General features: G+C 31.9%; 1 protein-coding gene across 10 annotated transcripts in view; it reads left to right on the top strand.

Moving 5' to 3' along the window:
• Positions 1 to 20,489, top strand: part of LOC126819765 (protein unc-13 homolog B) — a 124,796-nt gene that overhangs the window by 93,279 nt on the left and 11,028 nt on the right. For 7 of the 10 annotated variants that reach the window (XM_056100332.1, XM_056100334.1, XM_056100333.1 and 4 more), the window contains 20 exons: positions 744 to 818; positions 2,911 to 3,130; positions 4,269 to 4,389; positions 6,862 to 6,968; positions 7,711 to 7,852; positions 8,092 to 8,133; positions 8,673 to 8,800; positions 10,280 to 10,395; positions 10,592 to 10,669; positions 15,259 to 15,356; positions 16,041 to 16,191; positions 16,636 to 16,704; positions 16,976 to 17,065; positions 17,290 to 17,546; positions 18,083 to 18,168; positions 18,353 to 18,479; positions 19,196 to 19,292; positions 19,498 to 19,641; positions 19,956 to 20,033; positions 20,401 to 20,478. In XM_056100332.1, the coding sequence (XP_055956307.1) occupies positions 744 to 818; positions 2,911 to 3,130; positions 4,269 to 4,389; positions 6,862 to 6,968; positions 7,711 to 7,852; positions 8,092 to 8,133; positions 8,673 to 8,800; positions 10,280 to 10,395; positions 10,592 to 10,669; positions 15,259 to 15,356; positions 16,041 to 16,191; positions 16,636 to 16,704; positions 16,976 to 17,065; positions 17,290 to 17,546; positions 18,083 to 18,168; positions 18,353 to 18,479; positions 19,196 to 19,292; positions 19,498 to 19,641; positions 19,956 to 20,033; positions 20,401 to 20,478 (2,304 nt within the window). Of the gene's footprint in view, positions 1 to 743; positions 819 to 2,910; positions 3,131 to 4,268; positions 4,390 to 4,598; positions 4,706 to 6,861; positions 6,969 to 7,710; positions 7,853 to 8,091; positions 8,134 to 8,672; positions 8,801 to 10,279; positions 10,396 to 10,591; positions 10,670 to 15,258; positions 15,357 to 16,040; positions 16,192 to 16,635; positions 16,705 to 16,975; positions 17,066 to 17,289; positions 17,547 to 18,082; positions 18,169 to 18,352; positions 18,480 to 19,195; positions 19,293 to 19,497; positions 19,642 to 19,955; positions 20,034 to 20,400; positions 20,479 to 20,489 lie in introns of all 10 variants that reach the window. The other 3 variants (XM_056100330.1, XM_056100331.1, XM_056100338.1) reach the window with 3 other exon arrangements.

Raw genomic sequence — 20,489 nt, forward strand, 5'->3', positions numbered from 1 at the left:
TTTTATGCTAGTGTATTTTGATCTTTAGCATGTTGATTGTCTAAGAGACGTTTAAAAGTTAGTAAGGGTAACTTATTAAAAAAACTGTTCATCGTTGACAGTTATAAAATCTGAAATATTTAACTATTGGAAATACTTTGAGAAAGATAATTTATGAACGTTAATTGTTAAAACAAACTGTCTTCACATAGACATTAAAATATGTGATAATGTCTTAAAGTATTGTGGAAATAATTCTTTCCAAATGCATCATAAGAAAGTGAAATGATGCATAATCCGAGAATTGGTAGTTTTTGTCATGTCAGTATTTGTCTCTCAATTTAATTTTTATTTTATGTTATGAATTTGTATAAAAAGGGAAATATTTTTTGAACTTTCAAAAATTTTTCTTTTAATGTATTATTCTTTCTTTATATCAGTAAGATGTTAAACTTCATTTCATTTTATTTTCTTTATGATATGAATTTATATAAAGATAAAAATATTTGTTCAAACTTGCCGGATAATTTGATAGACTTGCCATTAAAAGTGTTAATATTTTGTTTGAATTTCACAAGAGTGTGAAATATGGCCTGGATGCTGGTTGTTTATAGACATATTGTTATTTAAATTCTTTGATTTCTTGATAATATTGTGGGGTGGGCAGAGAGGAGTTAATGAATTGAGATGTCATATTACAGTAGTCTCTCAACAAAATGATAATGGATCTACAACGTAAAGCTAATCTGTTGGCTTTTTTTCAGAGCATGGCAGCAAAGCGCAATGCTGGAGTACCATCTGCCATGGTTGCCAGACAGTCATTAAATGATGAGGAACTGGTAAATATAGTATTTATTTTTCAATTCTTTCTTTGCTCTACTATTCAGGTAACTTAAATGGGTGTGGTAGTTTTAGTCCAAAGCATACCCGAAGGTGGGATTGAGGGTAAGGGATAATGGATCAGAGGCCACAGTATTAGAGATAAACTATCATGGGTTTTCCAGAAGGGGTAATGTCGGGGATGACAAGAATAGTGCTCCAATAGTTGTTTAAAGTTGACTGAAAATTAGTTGCAGACCTCCACAAAGTAATTGTAATTCCAGTGATTACTTTTACAAAGTAATTGTAATTCCAGTCTATATTTTCCGCACCAAATAGGCTAATGACGTCAGGCTTATGCCATGCAGTGTGCTTTGAGCGAAAATTTTACCCGGACAGTGGTGCTACAGCCTGATCTTATTTTGAATTCCAACTTTCAAATCTTTTTTTACGTGCACACCAACGTGTACACAGGGCCTCTGGTTTTTTTTTATCCCATCTGAGCATCTAGATCCTTGCCAGGCCCTCTGTCTTGCACCATAATAAAGGAACTAGCACCTTACCCACTGATCCTCTTCAGCTCCACTTAAAATGGAAAGTAAACATTTTTTGGAGTGTGTGGATGTGATGTGTTCGCCGTATGAATCGACAGTATTATCCAAAGTTTTAAGAAAACATTTACCTCTTTTAGTATCTAGGTAGAACCCTTTCTATATTTGATTACAAGTGTCTCACAAACCTTTTAAAGATATATTCCTTAAAACATAATTAGATCATATATTCAGCACACAAAAATTATTTTAACTGAAAGTATGATATTCTTAATAACCAGGAAAAATAGGATTATAAACACATTTTGCTTTAGATAACCCACAATAAATAAGTTAATTATTATAGATAATCAACCACTGATTTGCCAATCGTATGTCAGTGTCATGTTATCCATAATGACTACCGGTAATGTGTTATAATTTGTAATATGTAAATGTAACAAATATATTTTCCTGGTAGTATGTAGGATCGCTATGAAATACAACTTAAAACTGTAGATAGGAATTTTCTTGATCTATTCAGATTTATTATCAGGATATGATCAAACTTCAAACATAAACTGCATTTTTTAAAAAGAAATGTTCATAATAAATAGATACACATCAGCACAAGGGTTATTCAATATAAGTGAGTATATAAATGAAGGGAGTAGGTAGACAACCCTGATTAACATCTATATTTCTTAGTGGATGAAATTTAAGTTGCGTGCATGGAATGAGTTTTAGGTTTTGAAACACTTCATGAAAAATATTTATCATCCACTGAAAATATTATCGAAGGTGTGCTTTACCTAGAAATTCAGATGATTAAAACAAAATAAATACCATCTTAATAGAAATGAGTTATATCTCAGTCGTTCAGGATGGCAGTGTCAAAACAACAGGAAATAATGTAAACTTTAGGTGGTCGATTTTAAAACTTTTTGATCAGTATGCTTTTTGGTAGACTCAAGAATATTGTTGCTTTAACAAATAAAATATATATTTGTATCGATGCTCACTGTGTTATCTATATTACAGATAAGTAACAATACCAAATAGTTTATTTATTCAATTTTAGTTCATTTTCTTGAAGAAATAGTTTATTCAATTTTAGTTCATTTTCTTGAAGTTTTTCATTGCTTTGCCATACCAAATTCACACAAAATATATATGCATCATACTTAAGATTCTACTCCCTTAATTTCACCAACCAGGATTTGAAAAAACCTGGTTTTGTGGGGCTGTTAGTAGCAGTCCTTTGTTAAAGGACAACGATGCAGAGTCAACTACATCTGACGTATTCACTGACGTCAGTACAATATGCACATAGGATGGGCTGGCTATTGGATTGTTTCTATAGAATACTGTGATGATGGGATATCCTTATTATAAACATTTTATTTCTCACAAAAAAAGTTAGTCTTGTGTATAGTGCAAACTAGACACAACGAAAAAAACAACTTTCTTATGGTATCAAATTTGAGATATACATGTAAAGAGATTTTAAGGTTTTTATAAAATGCTCCGGCTCAATCCAAGTTATTATTACAGGTATTAATTTTTAGCATTATCTTTTCAGAAAATGCATGTCTACAAGAAAACACTTCAAGCATTAATATATCCAATCTCCAGTACTCGACCACATAATTTTGTGGTATGGTCAGCCACCTCACCAACATATTGCTTTGAATGTGAAGGTTTATTATGGGGTTTAGCTCGACAAGGTGTACGCTGTACAGAATGTGGGGTCAAATGTCATGAAAAATGTAAAGATTTGCTCAATGCTGATTGTCTTCAAAGTAAGTATAAAACAAATTTATATCGTTTAATTGAAAAGCAGACGTTAAATTCAGGCTTATTGGTTTCTAGTCTCACCACAGTCTGTCACGATCTTATAATTACTCTTCTATAGTTTGATAAATTACGAATTACTATAATATTGAAATAACATCTTAGATCATAGTTCTCTCAATAAGAAGTCTAATATGAATGAGACTTGATGGGATAGTGTGTGTTAATTGTAATATCTCAATTCATGTATAGGTATTAATTAAAATTTATAAGCCTCTTGTTTCTGTTTATAAACTTTCTATCTAGGGGTAACACCTTCAAGAATATAAATGTGAAGGTGGACCCATGAAAGACAGACATGTTAGGTAGGAGATACAGATAACAGGCTACACTTACGATTGTTATTTGCTGTATCTACATAAGTTCTATAATTAGTTGAATCAAGTGTTTATATTCTATGAATAAAAAGAAACCAATATGATGAACTGTCAACAACGTTAAGAACCTAAGCTGGTTACACTAGCACCAAAATAAAACATCATATACTATAACCGTAATAAGATATTTGTTACCAGAGACATAATAAATTATTTTCATCATATGATATTGTGATTAACATGTGGACAGTCGTCATCGACATCTTATTAGTCTGTTATGCACAATATCCGTACTTTGGTGTGACAAACTGAATGCTAAACCAAAAGAAGACAATTAAACAAAGACAAAGTTATTAATGTTTAGTGATGATGTTAAAGTAATTTGTATAAATAACAATATGAATGTGGATTCAGGAGCTGGTTCAGTTACTTTTAATTCCACAATTACTAAGGAGAGAGAAAGAAATAGGGTTTAACATCCACTTGACACAATCTAGGTCATTTTGGGACTAACATATGGTTCAATTTTATATGCACATATTGGTCTTTAGCAATAGGAGGTAATGAATCAAAACCACTCCATTTAACTCAATGACAGACCTTGTGATTAAACCACTAGACCACCCACCTCCTATAAGGGAATCTTAAGAAAATCTTACCAAATGCAAATTTGTATTAAGGAAAAATCAGAAAAATGTGTAGAATTGTATTGATTATGTTAAGAGATTTTATCCTTTACTATGTCTCAAATGAAATTTTCTCTGTTCAGGGGCAGCTGAAAAAAGTTCAAAGCACGGAGAAGGAGATAAAACACATAATATTATCATGGATATGAAAGAACGGATGAAGATTAGAGAAAAAAATAAACCAGATATATTTGAATTAATAAGGTATGATTCATTTGTTCTATTCTCCTCCTGTTCAAGATTTTCAAAAGTATTACAAAGGAATCAGTGCAATCACAGTATAGCTTCATTTCGTGGACTTCCTCCAAATTGTCAGCATGTAATTTTTTTTATAGATGATTGAAAAGTTTTAGAAATGTAGATGTTTGATTGTAAGCAATATGAAAAAAATAATGTTACTTTCATTTTGTCAGACAAGTATTCAGTGTAGATAAAAAATCACATTCGGGTCACATGAAGGCCGTAAAACAAAGTGTATTAGATGGAACGTCAAAATGGTCGGCCAAAATTGCCATCACTGGTGAGTGAGGTTGTTGTGTAGTTATATTTGCACTTGACCTCATCCCTGCATGACCTTTGAATGTTTGCATTTTATGTTAAATATTTGATCCATGCTTTTCACCTTCAAATATTTTCCTCTCAATTTTTGCATTTTATTCAAATACACACTCAATGTTGTCATTATTTCTTGTATCAATTTATTCAAATATCTTATGTGTGCTATATCATATAAGCTTACTTCTGATTTTTAACGCACAAAGCTTTTTTTTATGGTCATTATCAAAGGACTATTTCTTGTAATTTATTGAATGCCTCAAGGTTTAGATATGAAAACAATTACACTCTATAGGATATAAACAAAGAATTTCTTTAATATTGTGTTAAGTAAAAGCACTGAGTAAAGTGAAGTTCAAAACCTTTAAAACATAGTATTTAACAATTTTTTTTCTTGTCAATGCAATAAAAAAAAAAAATAGGGACAAATTAAAAGGATGTTCATGGAAGTAGAGGAATTATTGTCAATATAAATTGGATGTTAAATAAATATTCACCATATTGAATCTCAAATACTGTGACTTGTAGCCCACATTGTTGTCAACATAAGTGTTGTTTATGTTTGTTTAACAGATCGTGGTTATTCTATTTCTATTTATACTACCTTGACATTAAAGTTATTACATTTAATGATGCAGTGTAATCACCTGTCCTAAAGTTTAATATAGTTTATTTACATTATACACTAATATTATACTTTACAGTATAGTTTATTTACAATATACATCAATACTACATCATACAGCATGGTTCATTTACAATATACATCAATACAATACAATACTGTACAGTATTGTTTATTGACAATATACAATAGCATACTGTACATGTGGGTTATTTACAATATACATCAATATTATACTGTACAGTGTGGTTTATTTACAATATATTATAATGCAAAGTGTGGTTTAAGAGTTCAATAAATCGCAGTAAATATACATGTACTCAACGTTAGTTTGCTACTGTGTAATACAAGTATATTCTATATGTACTGTGCAATATCTATAGTCCAGTATAACACAGTAAATACTCATAGATAAGATTAGTACATTCTAATATACAATGTTTAAAAGTATATTTATCAATTCCCTAATAAGTTTGTATACCTATAACCCATAATTTATGATATAAAAGCTATTTCAGGATATCTCAGAATAAATAGACTTCATAAAATTACATTAATCTTCTGTGTAATATGAGTGTATATTCACTTACAAAAACAACTTTATTAAACACAATATTTCAAATCATGTATTACCTTACATGATGCAACAACAGTAAGATTAAACTCAGTTATTTTTCAAGGTGTTTTAGGTTGTTTAATTTTATTATTATATTCCTTATATTCGTCCACGCCTTTCGAAGGAATGGGTCTGTCCGTCGCACTTTTTTGGACACAATAACTATTGTTCTAATTGAGCTAGAATGTTCAAACTTGGTGTAGGTGTTTATTAGGTAAATGGATTGATGGAGTTTGAAGATGAGCATTTTCTGCTTAGGCTAAGTGGGTACTTCAATCTAATTGGTTGAGACTTTGGAACACAATAACTCCTTCTGATCGCGGTAGAATGTTTAAATTTGGTGTAGATGTTCGTTAGGTGAATGTCTTGACTGAGTATAGTGATAACATTTGCCGTTAAAGCTAAACATAGCTAAAGGTAACTTTGATTCTATCTGATGGAGAGTGATGACTAAGATCGATCGTGAACAATTTCTGCTTAGACTAAGATTAGATAATTAGTTTGATTGCTTGATACTTTTCAAAAAGGTGCAATTAATTAGTATGTGTCATCTATATTTTTGAGATATTAGCGATGGACTTTAGCCTCACTTTTTTCCTATTTTACCAAACTTACTTTATATACCATCTCACAACTTTTATCATTGTTTTGTGTTCTCATTTGTGTACGGTAAACACTGATCTTATCACTTATGTTGTGTGCAAAATCAGAACCATATATATATGCAACAAAATAAAGATATAATCTGAATTAGATTGATTGTTATTTCATTATGACATGTAATTTAATGAAATGAGAAGAAATATGACTGTTGTTAGATACTTGTATAGTTGTTGTATGTTGTTTTGTTGCTTGTTGTAGACTAGTAGTTTTCTTTCAGACATATGTTTGTGGTTGACCCAACATTGCATGCAGGACATACAAAAGCTGCTAAGCAAATTGTTTTAGATGGAACTTCAAAATGGTCTGCCAAGGTGGCCATCACAGGTAGCCAATACATATTTCTGGGAATATTCTGGTTTTTCTATTATTTTTAATTGAATATTATTTGCATAAATACTTTTCGCTTATTGTATAATTTTAATAAAAGATTATCCAGTTTATTGACTTAAAAAACCTGGCTCTTTACCTAGAAAAAACATTTAATAAAAGGTACCTTATCGTGGTACATACAGTGAATTATTATCCTAGAAAAATGCTGACATGTGCTCATGGTTAATTAACTCTGTTTTACCAACGCGGTAAAATAGTTAAACTTGTTTGGCTTATATTACGTGTGACCACTACACACCTCTGTCTAGTGTTTTTAAACTAGTTTAAACAAACGCATCTGAACGACCTATTAGTTTACATTGTAGCATATTATAATATTGTGTTGTAATAGCATGCAAATGAGAATAATTTAATGGTTAATATCTGTTAAACTGTTCTTTAATTTTTCTCTTCGCACTTTGATTAATGTTTGTTTTGTATTATATTTTATTAGTTTAAACATTGTTATATATTTTGGTAAAATACTGGTGCCATAACTGAAAAATAAATTCAAATAAACATAATTTGAAATATATTGAAAAGTAGATAAATGATAATGTTGTTTGTTTTAAATATAAATGTGCATTTCCTAATAATACAGTTAAATATTGTGAATATTAAATACATATTATATATTTTATATAGGTATTAGATGTTATGTGTATATATATTATACCATGTATTATGATATTTACAGTGATAAGTGCCCAGGGTTTAATTGGTAAAGATAAAACTGGTACCAGTGATCCTTATGTTACAGTTCAAGTAGGAAAAGTAAAAAAACGTACAAAAACTGTTCCACAAGATCTGAATCCTTTCTGGAATGAGAAATTTTATTTGTAAGTATTCCCTATCAATTCATCAACTGTTGTTGGAATCAGCTAAATTGATATATTGCAGATAGTTTTGAATTTTATTCCAGATTAGAAAAGAAACGTATAACCAATCAAAGTAACAAAATTGAGGCTTCTATATTTCTAAATAAATTACATTGGTACTAAATTATGAAGGGAAATTTAATGTATTGTAAAGTAGTAGAAGTTTATATTAAATGTGTGTATGTTGTCTATATTTTTAGTGAGTGCCATAATTCATCAGATAGAATTAAAGTTAGGGTTTGGTAAGTAGTTAAATTTAGACTTCCTTTATAACTGTATGAAAAGCAAAATGCAAAATACCAAAACTGAATAGATTTCTTCTTTGATTGGCATTTAGTAATTGAACATATTAACACAAGGTATAATTTTATGGATACACAATTACTGAGTTTAATACTAAGCGACGTTTCGTCGAGGATACTCTCATCGTTATCAAGCAAATGATACGGGTATTGTACGTTGTGTTAAATGAATAGTTATCTACCTTTTCCATGTGGTAAATGACAACCATGGAATCTATATAAAATACTTTTTGAAATAATAACAACAGACGTAACATACACTGTGTTTTTAATGTAACCACATTTCATTGTGGAACTGACCAGCCTCGTTGCCAGACTATTTCTTTCGAGTTACAAGTTATTCTGCTGTGAAAAGTCGTTTGAAAGAATAGTGTTAAAGCAATAACAATATCTAAATTTCCTTGCTGATATTTCCTAATTGATACATCATTATGAGTATTTTAAATAAGTTATTTTAATTTATTTGTTATTGTTTCTAGGGATGAAGATAATGATTTAAAATCTAAACTTAGACAGAAATTAACGCGAGAGTCAGATGATTTCTTAGGTCAAACTATTATAGAAGTTAGAACACTCAGTGGTGAAATGGATGTGTGGTATAATTTAGGTAAGTGTTGATATCAATTAACAGGACAGTAGTTAAAGGGAGAAATCTTGAGAAAAATTATGGATATTACAGAGGCAAAGACCACTAATTGATATGTTCCTTATTAATTACAATATTACGTTTATTTTACCCTGTCATGTGCAGGCTGCATTCAGATGGCTGACATTTTACTGGTTGACAGACAAAAATATTTGTTTTGTTTAATTTGAATGTCTTAGATCTATCATATGTTTCCTGGTCATTAGAAATATAATTTTAAGATAAAGATAGATTTTGAGGGTTGAATGGGTGACCTTAGTTATAAACCTTAAAGGCGCAATACCACTCTTGTTGTAACTGAATAATATGTCCCAATCTTTATTCTGGTCAACAAATTGTACTATTTTACAATATTCCAATTAATTGATGATACAAATTTCATCTTAACACACCTAATTTAAAAAATTGGAAAAATTCAACTAAATGTTTTGAAAAGCCTGACGTAAAGCTTTTCAAATGTGACTTGGATTTAAAAATATTTTTGAACCCTTTGGACAAGTAAAATAGGATTTAATAGATAATTTACACAACAGGTAGGACACTAACACATCTAGTACTTAGAATAAGGCTATTTTTTTATTATCTGGAGCTGTTAAACCCCATCTATCTCTTTGTTTAATATACAATCATGATATATGAGGTCAGTATATGACTTTAACATCATTACCCTGGACTTAGTATATACAGAGGTTTTCTCACCCTCTTATAGGGACAATAAGTCGAGTGGATGTCAAACCCCATCTATCTCTTTGTTTAATATACAATCATGATATATGAGGTCAGTATATGACTTTAACATCATTACCCTGGACTTAGTATATACAGAGGTTTTCTCACCCTCTTATAGGGACAATAGTATATACAGAGGTTTTCTCACCCTCTTATAGGGACAATAAGTCCCTATAAGAGGGTGAGAAAACCTCTGTATATACTAAGTCCAGGGTAATGATGTTAAAGTCATATACTGACCTCATATATCATGATTGTATATTAAACATAAGAGGGTGAGAAAACCTCTGTATATACTAAGTCCAGGGTAATGATGTTAAAGTCATATACTGACCTCATATATCATGATTGTATATTAAACAAAGAGATAGATGGGGTTTGACATCCACTCGATCCAAACTAGGTCATTTTGGAACTAACATGGTTTATTTTTATATCAATAATTCACTAGCTCGTGACGGTCTTTAGCAGTGGGTGGAAACCAGAGGACCTGGATAATACCCACAACATTGGACAGATGACCCTACTCCCCGTCACGTACAAGCTTGGCATTGAAACTATTATTCAAAGAGCTTTGAGACTTCCTCCATTTCATTCACACAATCGATTAAATGCACCATTCTGTAATTAATTACCATGACTAAATAAAGATATTATTTGTGTTATATTCATATTTCTGTTTTAACTTAACATGTTGTTGTGTATTTTCAGAAAAGCGTACAGATAAATCGGCTGTATCCGGTGCTATTCGTCTTCATATTAGTGTAGAAATAAAAGGAGAAGAAAAAGTTGCACCTTATCATGTTCAATATACTTGCCTTCATGAGGTATGTTAAATGTAGGAATTATTCAAATGTACAAATATTGTATAAAACAGTTTATTTGCTAAAGCCATGCATAACAGATATAGTCTGGAGAACATATTTTGTCAGTATTAATCCTATCTTGAGCAGTTGTAATTATTTTTGCTGACTGGTTATTATTTCATATTTAACCTGTTTATTATTTTCCTTTTTTTTCCAGAATTTATTTCATTACCTATGTGAACAGGCTGGTGGAGAAGTGAAACTACCTGATGCTAAGGGGGTAGATAAACGATTTGTATGTATATGCATGCACATGTAGCATGTTTTTCTTCCCTCATTTGATTTCATAACATGGTTAAAGTATACAAACATTTTTGTAAGAGTGGCATTTTTAGCAGAGAGGTTATTGGACTATGGTCTAGCCCACACTACTTTGGGGCTGTTAATCCACACTCAATAACTTGCTTCTCTTAAACAAAATAATGCTACCATTTGATATTAGTTTAAATAATTATAATTTTGTATAGACACCTCCCATTTTGGAAATCCTGTATGTATCACTGTTTGATGCTCAAATGGAAAGCAAGGTTAAATTTTGTGGTGCTGGTTGGAAAAATCTGATATCAATGGGGAAAACATTCAATCGTAACATGGTATAAAATAATTATACTCTTTTCGGTCACCAGTAGAATAAAATTGGAATGTTATGAATTCAAATTGATAATTTTAGTTGTGCTCTTAATTCATGTATATATAACATCGCTGATTTGTAAAATGTTAATCCCCGCTTTTTTACACCTGATATTTAAAGCCATTTCATCTGTATACTTATTTACAAATGTTAGACTCTGTGATAGATTAAGTGTCAAATGTTTTCACCTATAGAAAATCATTGATACCATTTTCTTACTATATTCCTTATATTCAGTTCGTCCTTAATGTCATCATGTCGTAAACTTACCCTATAAATATATTCAGTTCACCTTGTTCCTTTCTGCTTTAAAACTTTTGCTAAAAAAATATTTGCAGAATGAACTATGTCACTTGGTTGTGAAATTGATATTCTATATTGTGTTTAGATAAATCTATATATTTGTTTCTATTTATAATCCTTGAGTGGCATTTAGCGATTGAACACAACACAATTTAAAAGGAAACCATTCATGTGTACAAACCAGTGATTATTTTGTCATTTTTATACGCCCACATTTAAATGTGGTTGTATATTGTCGTCGCCCGTCCGTCCGGCGTCCACAAGCACTAGAGGCTAAAGTTAATATCCGATTGACTTTAAATTTATACACAGTGTTTAAGGTCATGAGACGAAGAAGCCTATTGATTTTCAGTGATTTTCGATAATTACTGCCAGAGTTATGGCCCTTGATCACTTCAAAAAATCTTGTGGACGCTCTAGAGGTCAAAGTTAATATCCGATTGACTTCAAATTTATACACAGTGTTTAAGGTCATGAGACAAAGAAGCCTATTGATTTTCACCGATTTCCGATAATTACTGCCAGAGTTATGGGCCTTGATCACTTCAAAAAATCTTGTGGATGCTCTAGAGGTCAAAGTTAATATCCGATTGACTTCAAATTTATACACAGTGTTTAAGGCCATGAGATGAAGAAACCTATTGATTTTCAGTGATTTCCAATAAATACTGCCAGAGTTATGGCCCTTGATCACTTTGAATAATCTTGTGGACGCTCTAGAGGCTAAAGTTAATATCCGATTGACTTTAAATTTATGCACGGTGTTTAAGGTCATGAGACAAAGAAGCCTATTGATTTTCAGTGATTTCCGATAATTACTGCCAGAGTTATGGCCCTTGATCACTTTGAAAAATCTTGTGGACGCTCTAGAAGCTAAAGTTATCATCCGATTGACTTCAGATTGGTACACAGAGTTTAAGGTCATGAGACAAAGAATCCTATTGATCACTTTGAAAAATCTTGTGGACGCTGTAGAGGCTAAAATTATTATCCGTCCGTCCGTCCGGCGTCCACAATTGCTTGTGGACGCTCTAGAGGCTAAAGTTAATATCCGATTGACTTTAAATTTATACATAGTGTTTGAGGTCATGAGATGAAGAATCATATTGATTTTCAACGATTTCGGATAATTACTGCCAGAGTTATGGCCCTTGATCACTTTGAAAAATCTTGTGACGCTCTAGAGGCTAAAGTTATCATCCGATTGACTTCAGATTGGTACACAGAGTTTAAGGTCTTGAGACGAACAAGTATATTGATTTTCAATGAATCTTTATGACTTGAACAGCTAAATCCATGATGTTAAAAGTTTTGTATACTAAACATTAGCATGGGACAGAACTTTATAAAAACCAAACAAATTCTAATGGTTTTCTGATAATTACTTAATGAGTTGTTACTCTTAATCAGATTTTAATGTATTATAAATGTTTCATTACCGAAAAAAGTAAAAATATGCGACAACTCTTGTTGACTGCCCAGACGATATAGCTGCTGTGGGCGTATGTTTCGTTGCCTGGCAACCTATCTTTATTGTTTCTATTTATGTTCACACAAAAGCCTTGGAAAAAAACCCCTTTTATTTATATAATTGTAAAGCAAAATTTCCCTCATAGCACACTGTATGGCGTATGCCCATCTTCATTAGCCCAGGTTAGGAGCAGAACAGTAGGACGTTAAACCCCATTTCATTTCATTTCATTTCTGTAATTGTAAAGACTATTTCCTAAGATAAAAAATTTATCTGCCAACATGGGAAATTAAATAATACACATAGTTTTATAGTTGGATTAAATAAAATGAGAAAACAATTGGTAGTAGTCCAGTTGCCAAACCCCATTTTAAACCTTAACATGGAAATATAGTCCACCTAATGTTTTTTGGTGGATTATATATCTTCAATATCTGTAGATTCAGAATTCGGATAATGCCACCCTGGCACCTTTGGTAATAAAAGAAAATTTAAGATGGCCACCATGAGGCATTTTCTGGTTATTTAGTGGGGTAAAATATGTGACATATACTCTCAGACCTTGGTTTTGAAGATGGGTTTTATAATAATTTAACCCGCAGAATCCAATGAGCTTGGGTATTCCTCCTAAATTTGATGGCTAATTCCGCTAGGGGACCAAATTCAAAATGTAGGTTTATTTTGGCAGGAAACTTATGAAGTTCCCTAAAAAGGTGTGTAATATATTGAAATATAGGTTTTTGGTGAATTATATATCTTCAATATGTGTAGTTTCAGAATCTGGATGATGCCACTTTGGCATCCTTGGGTTAATTAAAATATTCAAGATGGCTGTCATGAGGCATTTTCTGGATAAAGAAAGAGAGAAATGGGGTTTAACGTCCACTCGACACAAACTAGGTCATTTCGGGACTAACACATGGTTCAATTTTATTTCAATAATTCGTGTGTAGGTGTCCTTAGAAGTGGGAGGAAACCGGAGGACCCGGAGAAAACCCACGAGGTTGGACAGGTGACCCTACTCTTTGTCATGTACAACTGGGGAATCGAAACCCCGCCAGTTGACTCAATAACAGACCGTATTATACAGTGCAGCACGCACGTGCTAACCATTCGGCTATCCCCCCCCCCCCCCCCCCCCCCACACACACACACACACACATTTTCTGGATATTTACTTTAATTTAGTGGGGTAAAATTCGGGACAGATTATCTCAGATCTCGGTATGAATGTGATTTCTGTCAGAATTTGACCTGTTGTATCCAATGAACTTGGGTATTCCTGCTAAAAAAAGATAGCTAATTCCACTAGCGGACTAAATTCAAAATGGAGGCTCACTTTTGGGGGAAACTCATAAAGTCCCCAAAAACGCTGTGCAATATATTAAACTATAGGTTTTCGATGTCATTTACTTTTAGATATAAACATAACAACATGTTCCGACCAAAAAGTATTTCAGGTTGAGCTCATATTCAAAATGGTGGCCATATCTGGCAAGACATAATGATATGAATAATGTATTAAACTATAGATTTTCGGGTTCGCCGAATTCATATCTGAATCGTGAAATGTGCCAAGACCGAACGAAAGACCACCATGGTTTCTAAATTCAACAAAATAACTAAGTTTAGTAGACCATGGAAGAAAATAGAACCGGTAATGTAAAAACGTATGTATTACAGGACTAAGAGCACAAATTACAGAGCCATGCGAACAGAAGCTACGGAGAGCGAATTGTCAAGCATAAATAATGATCCACTATGACACCCATCCGTGTCACCTTCTCCACTAGACAACAGAGTGAAATTATTTGATTGTGTTTGACCCTGTATAATTTGTGTCTTTAAAAGAAAATAAGGGAAAGAATATCATCGGGTTAGAACACCTTTTGGTCAAACATGTTTTTATATTTATATCTGAAGTAATTGACAATAAAAACCTTTATTTCAATATATTACACACCGTATTTGGGGACCGTTATGAGTTTACCTCAAAATATGAGCTGCCAATGTGAATTTAGCCCCATAGCGGAATTAGCCATCTATTTAGGAGGGAAACCCAAGCTCATTAGATTGAGCAGGTCAAATTCTTACAGAAACCACCTTCATACCGAGGCCAGAGAGAATTTGTCCTGAATTGTACCACATTAAATTAAAGTAAATAACCAGAAAATGACTCATGACGGCCATCTTGAATACTTTAATTTCCCAAAGGATGCCAAGGTGGCATCATCCGAATTCTGATTTCTACACATACTGAAGATATATAATCCATCAAAAATCATTAGATGGACTATATTTCCAGGTTTGTCGACATGCTGTCGGACTATAGATGTTCCCCAAAGTTGAAAATATAAACTCTTTATTGTTCTTGTATATTTTTATGCAATAAAATACTAGATACAATTTGTATTAACAGGATGAAGCATGGAAGATCTATTATGATGAACCATCACAAGAAATAGTAGATGAATTTGCTATGAGATACGGTATAGAATCTATATATCAGGCCATGACGTAAGTAATATTATATAGAAGAAAACATCTGTTTAAATTCCTAGATTTCTATAAAAAAAACTCTTTGGAATCAATGAATTGAAGACAATTTTTTACAGAATAGGTACATGACAATGCATTATGTAATGTAATTCAGTCTCAGATCGTCAATTGAGAGATATTTAACCCCTTGCAAACTACAATATAGTAACAGTTGAATCTCTAAATGTATTATTAGTCAAATATGGTTCAATTCTAATCAGTATTTACAAAAATTTTTCAACATTCAGGATCCATGTCAAACAATATATAGGATATGAGCAAGTACCACTCATAATTTTCTATGTAATCTTTTGATGGGCCTGTTCTAAATAAGATTTAATCCAACTAGGAAAGTTATCTAAGTGTAAAAATGTAATGTTAATAATCAATTCCAGTCCATTCTAGCATGGATTTAACAGTGGAAAATTAGATATTTTCTGAAAAATGCATGGATGATTCGCGACTTTAAAGTACCAGTAGTATAATATGTGTCTTAGGATACTATTACTTTACAGCTGACTATATAAAACTTATATTGTTATCACATCAAATCAACAAATGTTCACTTTTCATTTTCTGGTGAGATCTGAGCATAGCTAGTTCAGTGAAATATTAAAATTAATCCTTCCCAATAAATAATTCATGTAACCTCTCTGTTTTTAGACATTTTTCGTGTCTCTCTACCAAATATATGTGCCCTGGTGTGCCTGCTGTTATGAGTACTCTATTAGCCAATATCAACGCATTCTATGCACATACAACTGCCTCTACGGCAGTATCTGCTAGTGACAGATTTGCTGCCTCAAATTTTGGAGTAAGTATTCTTTTGTAATTGACAGTGTCTAATTGAAGAGACTTCGGATCTTTCGAAAATTGATAGATATACATAGGAGTATTGTGTGTGGACAGGGTGGGGTTCAGACAAAATAGAGCAGTCAGTGATTTTACCCTATGCCTATGTAGATATATAATGTTATTTAAAGAGTAAAAGTACTATATTTAACAGAAAAAGCTGTTGGTCAAGTGGTGAAACATTACAGTTTTACAGCTTGCAATTGTCCTAGAAGGATTAAAAAGAATAAAGTTGATAACATTTGGTCAAATTTTTCAATTCATATCTGGTTATAATATTCATGGATAATTATTACAGTATTTGCATTCACCATTTGTGTTGAACATGGTATTTGATAGAAATAGTTTATTTAAACGTTACAATCCATAAATGTTATTATTGTTAATTGCTGTGTTTGTATTACAGAAAGAGAAATTTGTTAAACTATTAGATCAACTACACAATTCATTACGGATTGATCTGTCCATGTATAGGGTAAGTTATATATACTATTCTATATACACTTGAACCTCACTATAAAGTGACATCAACATGAAACACTTCAGTCTAATATATGTGGCTTGCAAAATCACCAGTTATATCATTGAGACCTGAGCCCATTATTATTGACCTGTATAAATATATTAAGTTCTTTGATTGTTGATATTATTATACGATTAACATCTAAACACTCATGTAATATCTGTGCTTACACTTACCAAAACTACCTTTATAGATGATGAACAACATTAAAATTATTTTTCAGAATAATTTTCAAGCCTCCGACCCTGCCCGCCTTCAAGATCTCAAATCAACCGTAGATTTATTAACTAGCATTACTTTCTTTAGAATGAAGGTAAGATTGAACATTTGTTTTTAGGAGGTTGAGCAGATAAGGTGTTGGACTGTCTATTGGATATTTATATCAGAGATTCGTGTTGTTTAAAGCCAATATGCATGTTGAAACTTAAGGTTTTTGGCTATTTAGAAAATTTTGAAGCACCGAGTATTACCCTAGAAGTTTTGTTATTTGTGAATTTATTTTAAAATGTCCAGTATTATTATTATTTGATTTTCCAGGTACAAGAATTAACGAGTCCACCGAGAGCTGGTACCGTTGTTAAAGATTGTGTTATAGCATGTGTTAAATCAACGTATAAGTTTTTATTTGATAATTGTTATGAACTATATCAGCGAGAGTTTCAAGCTGATCCTAATGAACAGCCAGATTCAGAAGAACCTAGTAGTCGGACATTAGATTTCTGGCATAAAATCATAGCGTTAATAGTTTCTGTTATAGAAGAAGATAAAAACAGTTACACATCAGTATTAAATCAGTAAGTTAGAATCTCTTCTAATGTGCTGTTTATAATTAAACTACTTTTACTTTAATATATAGAGAGAAATGGGGTTTAACTTCCCCTTGACACAAACCAGTTCATTTCAGGACTAACATAGGGTACAATTTTATTTCGCTTGCATGTAGGGGTCTTTAGTGGGAGGAAACTGGAGGATGTGCAAGCTTGGGATTGGAACTACACCACTTGACTCAGTGACAGACCTTATAGTCTAAAGCACACACTTTAGACCACTCGACCACCAAAGCTCCTGTCACTTTAATATCAATCTGACAAGATTAGGAAATAAGCTAGATTGAGCAGGTTCATAATGCTATAGATTTTTTAGACAATTTGGGTAGATCTGGTGTTATGCGTAGTGGCAGTATACAGAAATATTACATACCGTAACTATGAGAATCAATCAGATGTTTATGTGAAGGGAATCAGTCAGATGTTAATGTGAAGGGAGTGTGAATGAGAAGTTGTATGAATTCAAGAGATCAAAATTTTTACTCCAGTCTTTATCTTTTCAGATTTCCTCAGGAGTTAAATGTGGGTCAGGTCAGTGCCTCTATGATGTGGAGTCTCTTCTCTCAAGATCTATGTATGTCTTTAAAAGGTAAGAAAACTTCTCAGTCAGCTTGAGAACATGGCTGATATTCTAGACCAAAATTAACATAACATAAAATAAATGATTTGGTCAAATGTGTCTAGAAACGGAGAAACATAATTTTCATTCTCTGAAGCTTGTTCGAAAAATATATGTGGATCACTGATTATTAATATTATATTATCATTTTCAGATCATGAAAAAGACAGAACGTGTAAAAGTTCTGAATATATGAATCTCCATTTTAAAGTAAAATGGTTGTGTAATAATTATGTTGCCAATGTGCCTCAATATAAAGGAACTATTCCAGAATATCCACAGTAAGTTTGTTTATTTATATATTTTGGAATGTTGCTCTTTTCTGAATTGTGACTTAAAAAAAAGCTTAGACTATGTAATAAAATAAGAGGCTGTTGTTTACAGCGATCATGTAGGTGTGGTGATTACTGCTGGCCATGTTTTCTTCAGAATGAATTCCAAAGAGGTGATGTAAGACCCTTTCACTGCAAGTGGTTGGAGGGCTGAAGAGTCCTATAAGAGTGCAAAGTCAGTTTAGATCTCAGTGATACAGCTGGGGAAGATCAGGAAATGATCCTTGTAAATGGTCCATAATAATTAAAGGCTCAATACCACTCTTGTTGTAACTGAATAATATGTCCCAATCTTTATTCTGGTCAACAAATTGTACTATTTTACAATATTCCAATTAATTGATGATACAAATTTCATCTTAACACACCTAATTTAAAAAATTGGAAAAATTCAACTAAATGATTTGAAATGTCTGACGTAAAGCTTTTCAAATGTGACTTGGATTTAAAAATATTTTTGAACCCTTTGGACAAGTAAAATAGGATTTAATGGATAATTTACACAACAGGTAGGACACTAACACATCTAGTACTTAGAATAAGGCTTTTTTTTGGAGCTGTCAAGCCAGCCAGAGTGTTATTGTCCCTTTAATGCCCGGGCAAATGTTGAACCAAATAACATTGATTATATGGGATATTAACAATGGCAATATTATAATTTTTAGATGGTTTGAACCATTTGTAATGCAATGGTTAAATGAGAATGATGATGTTTCAATGGAATATTTACATGGTGCTTATGATAGAGATAGAAAAGATGGGGTAAGTTGTAACAATTTTATAATAATAATCTTTATTTAAATAAGTTAAGGTCAAAGACCCATTATTACAAATATAGATAAATAGCAGTTTAATAGTGCATAGAATCAGGACAAAAAATACATTTGTATTATCATCCCTTGTAAATTGATCATTTTTTTTATTGATGTGTTTTTTTAAATTTGTGGTATATGTATTTTTTTTTCAGTTCCAAAAGAGTTCTGAACATGCTCTCTTCTCTACATCAGTGGTTGACGTCTTTACACAGTTAAATCAGTGTTTTGATGTTATAAAGAAATTAGAATGTCCTGATCCGGAAATAGTTAAAAGATATATGAAACGTTTTGCTAAGGTATGTACAATATTGTAAAAGACTATAAGATTAATACACCATGTATCCTCCTCACAAATTAATAAACAGAAAAGTATGCAGAGTGCTTACATAAAGTCTCCATGTCAAAGTTCATTAAAGTTTTTTTGTGAGACTACTTTATAATAATCCACCATTGAACACTATGATTTCTGGGTCTTGCCTGCAATGTCACATTTTTGGAAGCAGAAGTTAAGTGATCAAGGTACTACAGAGCCCACCTGTAATAAGATTCTTTATCTCAGTTGAGCCTTTCTTTCTCATGTTTTTGATTATATTTTGTTTTATTTGTACAGACAGTAAATAAAGTGCTATTAGCCTATGCAGATATTGTACGTAGAGATTTCGAAAAGTATACAAGTCGGCAAAAAGTGGTAAGTCCTTCAGCTCTTAAGTTACAGTCCTTCGCGTTTAAGGGGAGCTTTCTCTCCTGCTCCTCTCGACTCTCGTTGACTTTACTTCGAAGGAGTCATTAAAGACTCTTGCAAATTAGCTAAATCGCTCTCCTAAATATTGAGATTAATAAACTACTTTCAGTTTTTGTTTACTTTTAAACTGCATATATTCAAGGTATCAGGAACTTTTTATGGCTCCCGCACAATTTTATAAACATGAAGGAGAGAAGTTATTATGAATTTGGTTATAACTATAATGTATGTATATCCACGTAAAGTTTTGTTTTAATCACTAGATTATCCAATAGAAAGTGAATATAAGTTTATGTCATTTTTTCTCCTACAGGCTTGTATAGTGATGAACAATATTCAACAGTTAAGAGTACAGTTAGAGAAAGTTTTTGAAGCTATGGGTGGAGAAAAGGTAAATATTTG

This window comes from Patella vulgata, chromosome 4 (assembly GCF_932274485.2).
Source record: "Patella vulgata chromosome 4, xgPatVulg1.2, whole genome shotgun sequence".
Classification (NCBI taxonomy): Eukaryota; Metazoa; Mollusca; class Gastropoda; family Patellidae; genus Patella; species Patella vulgata.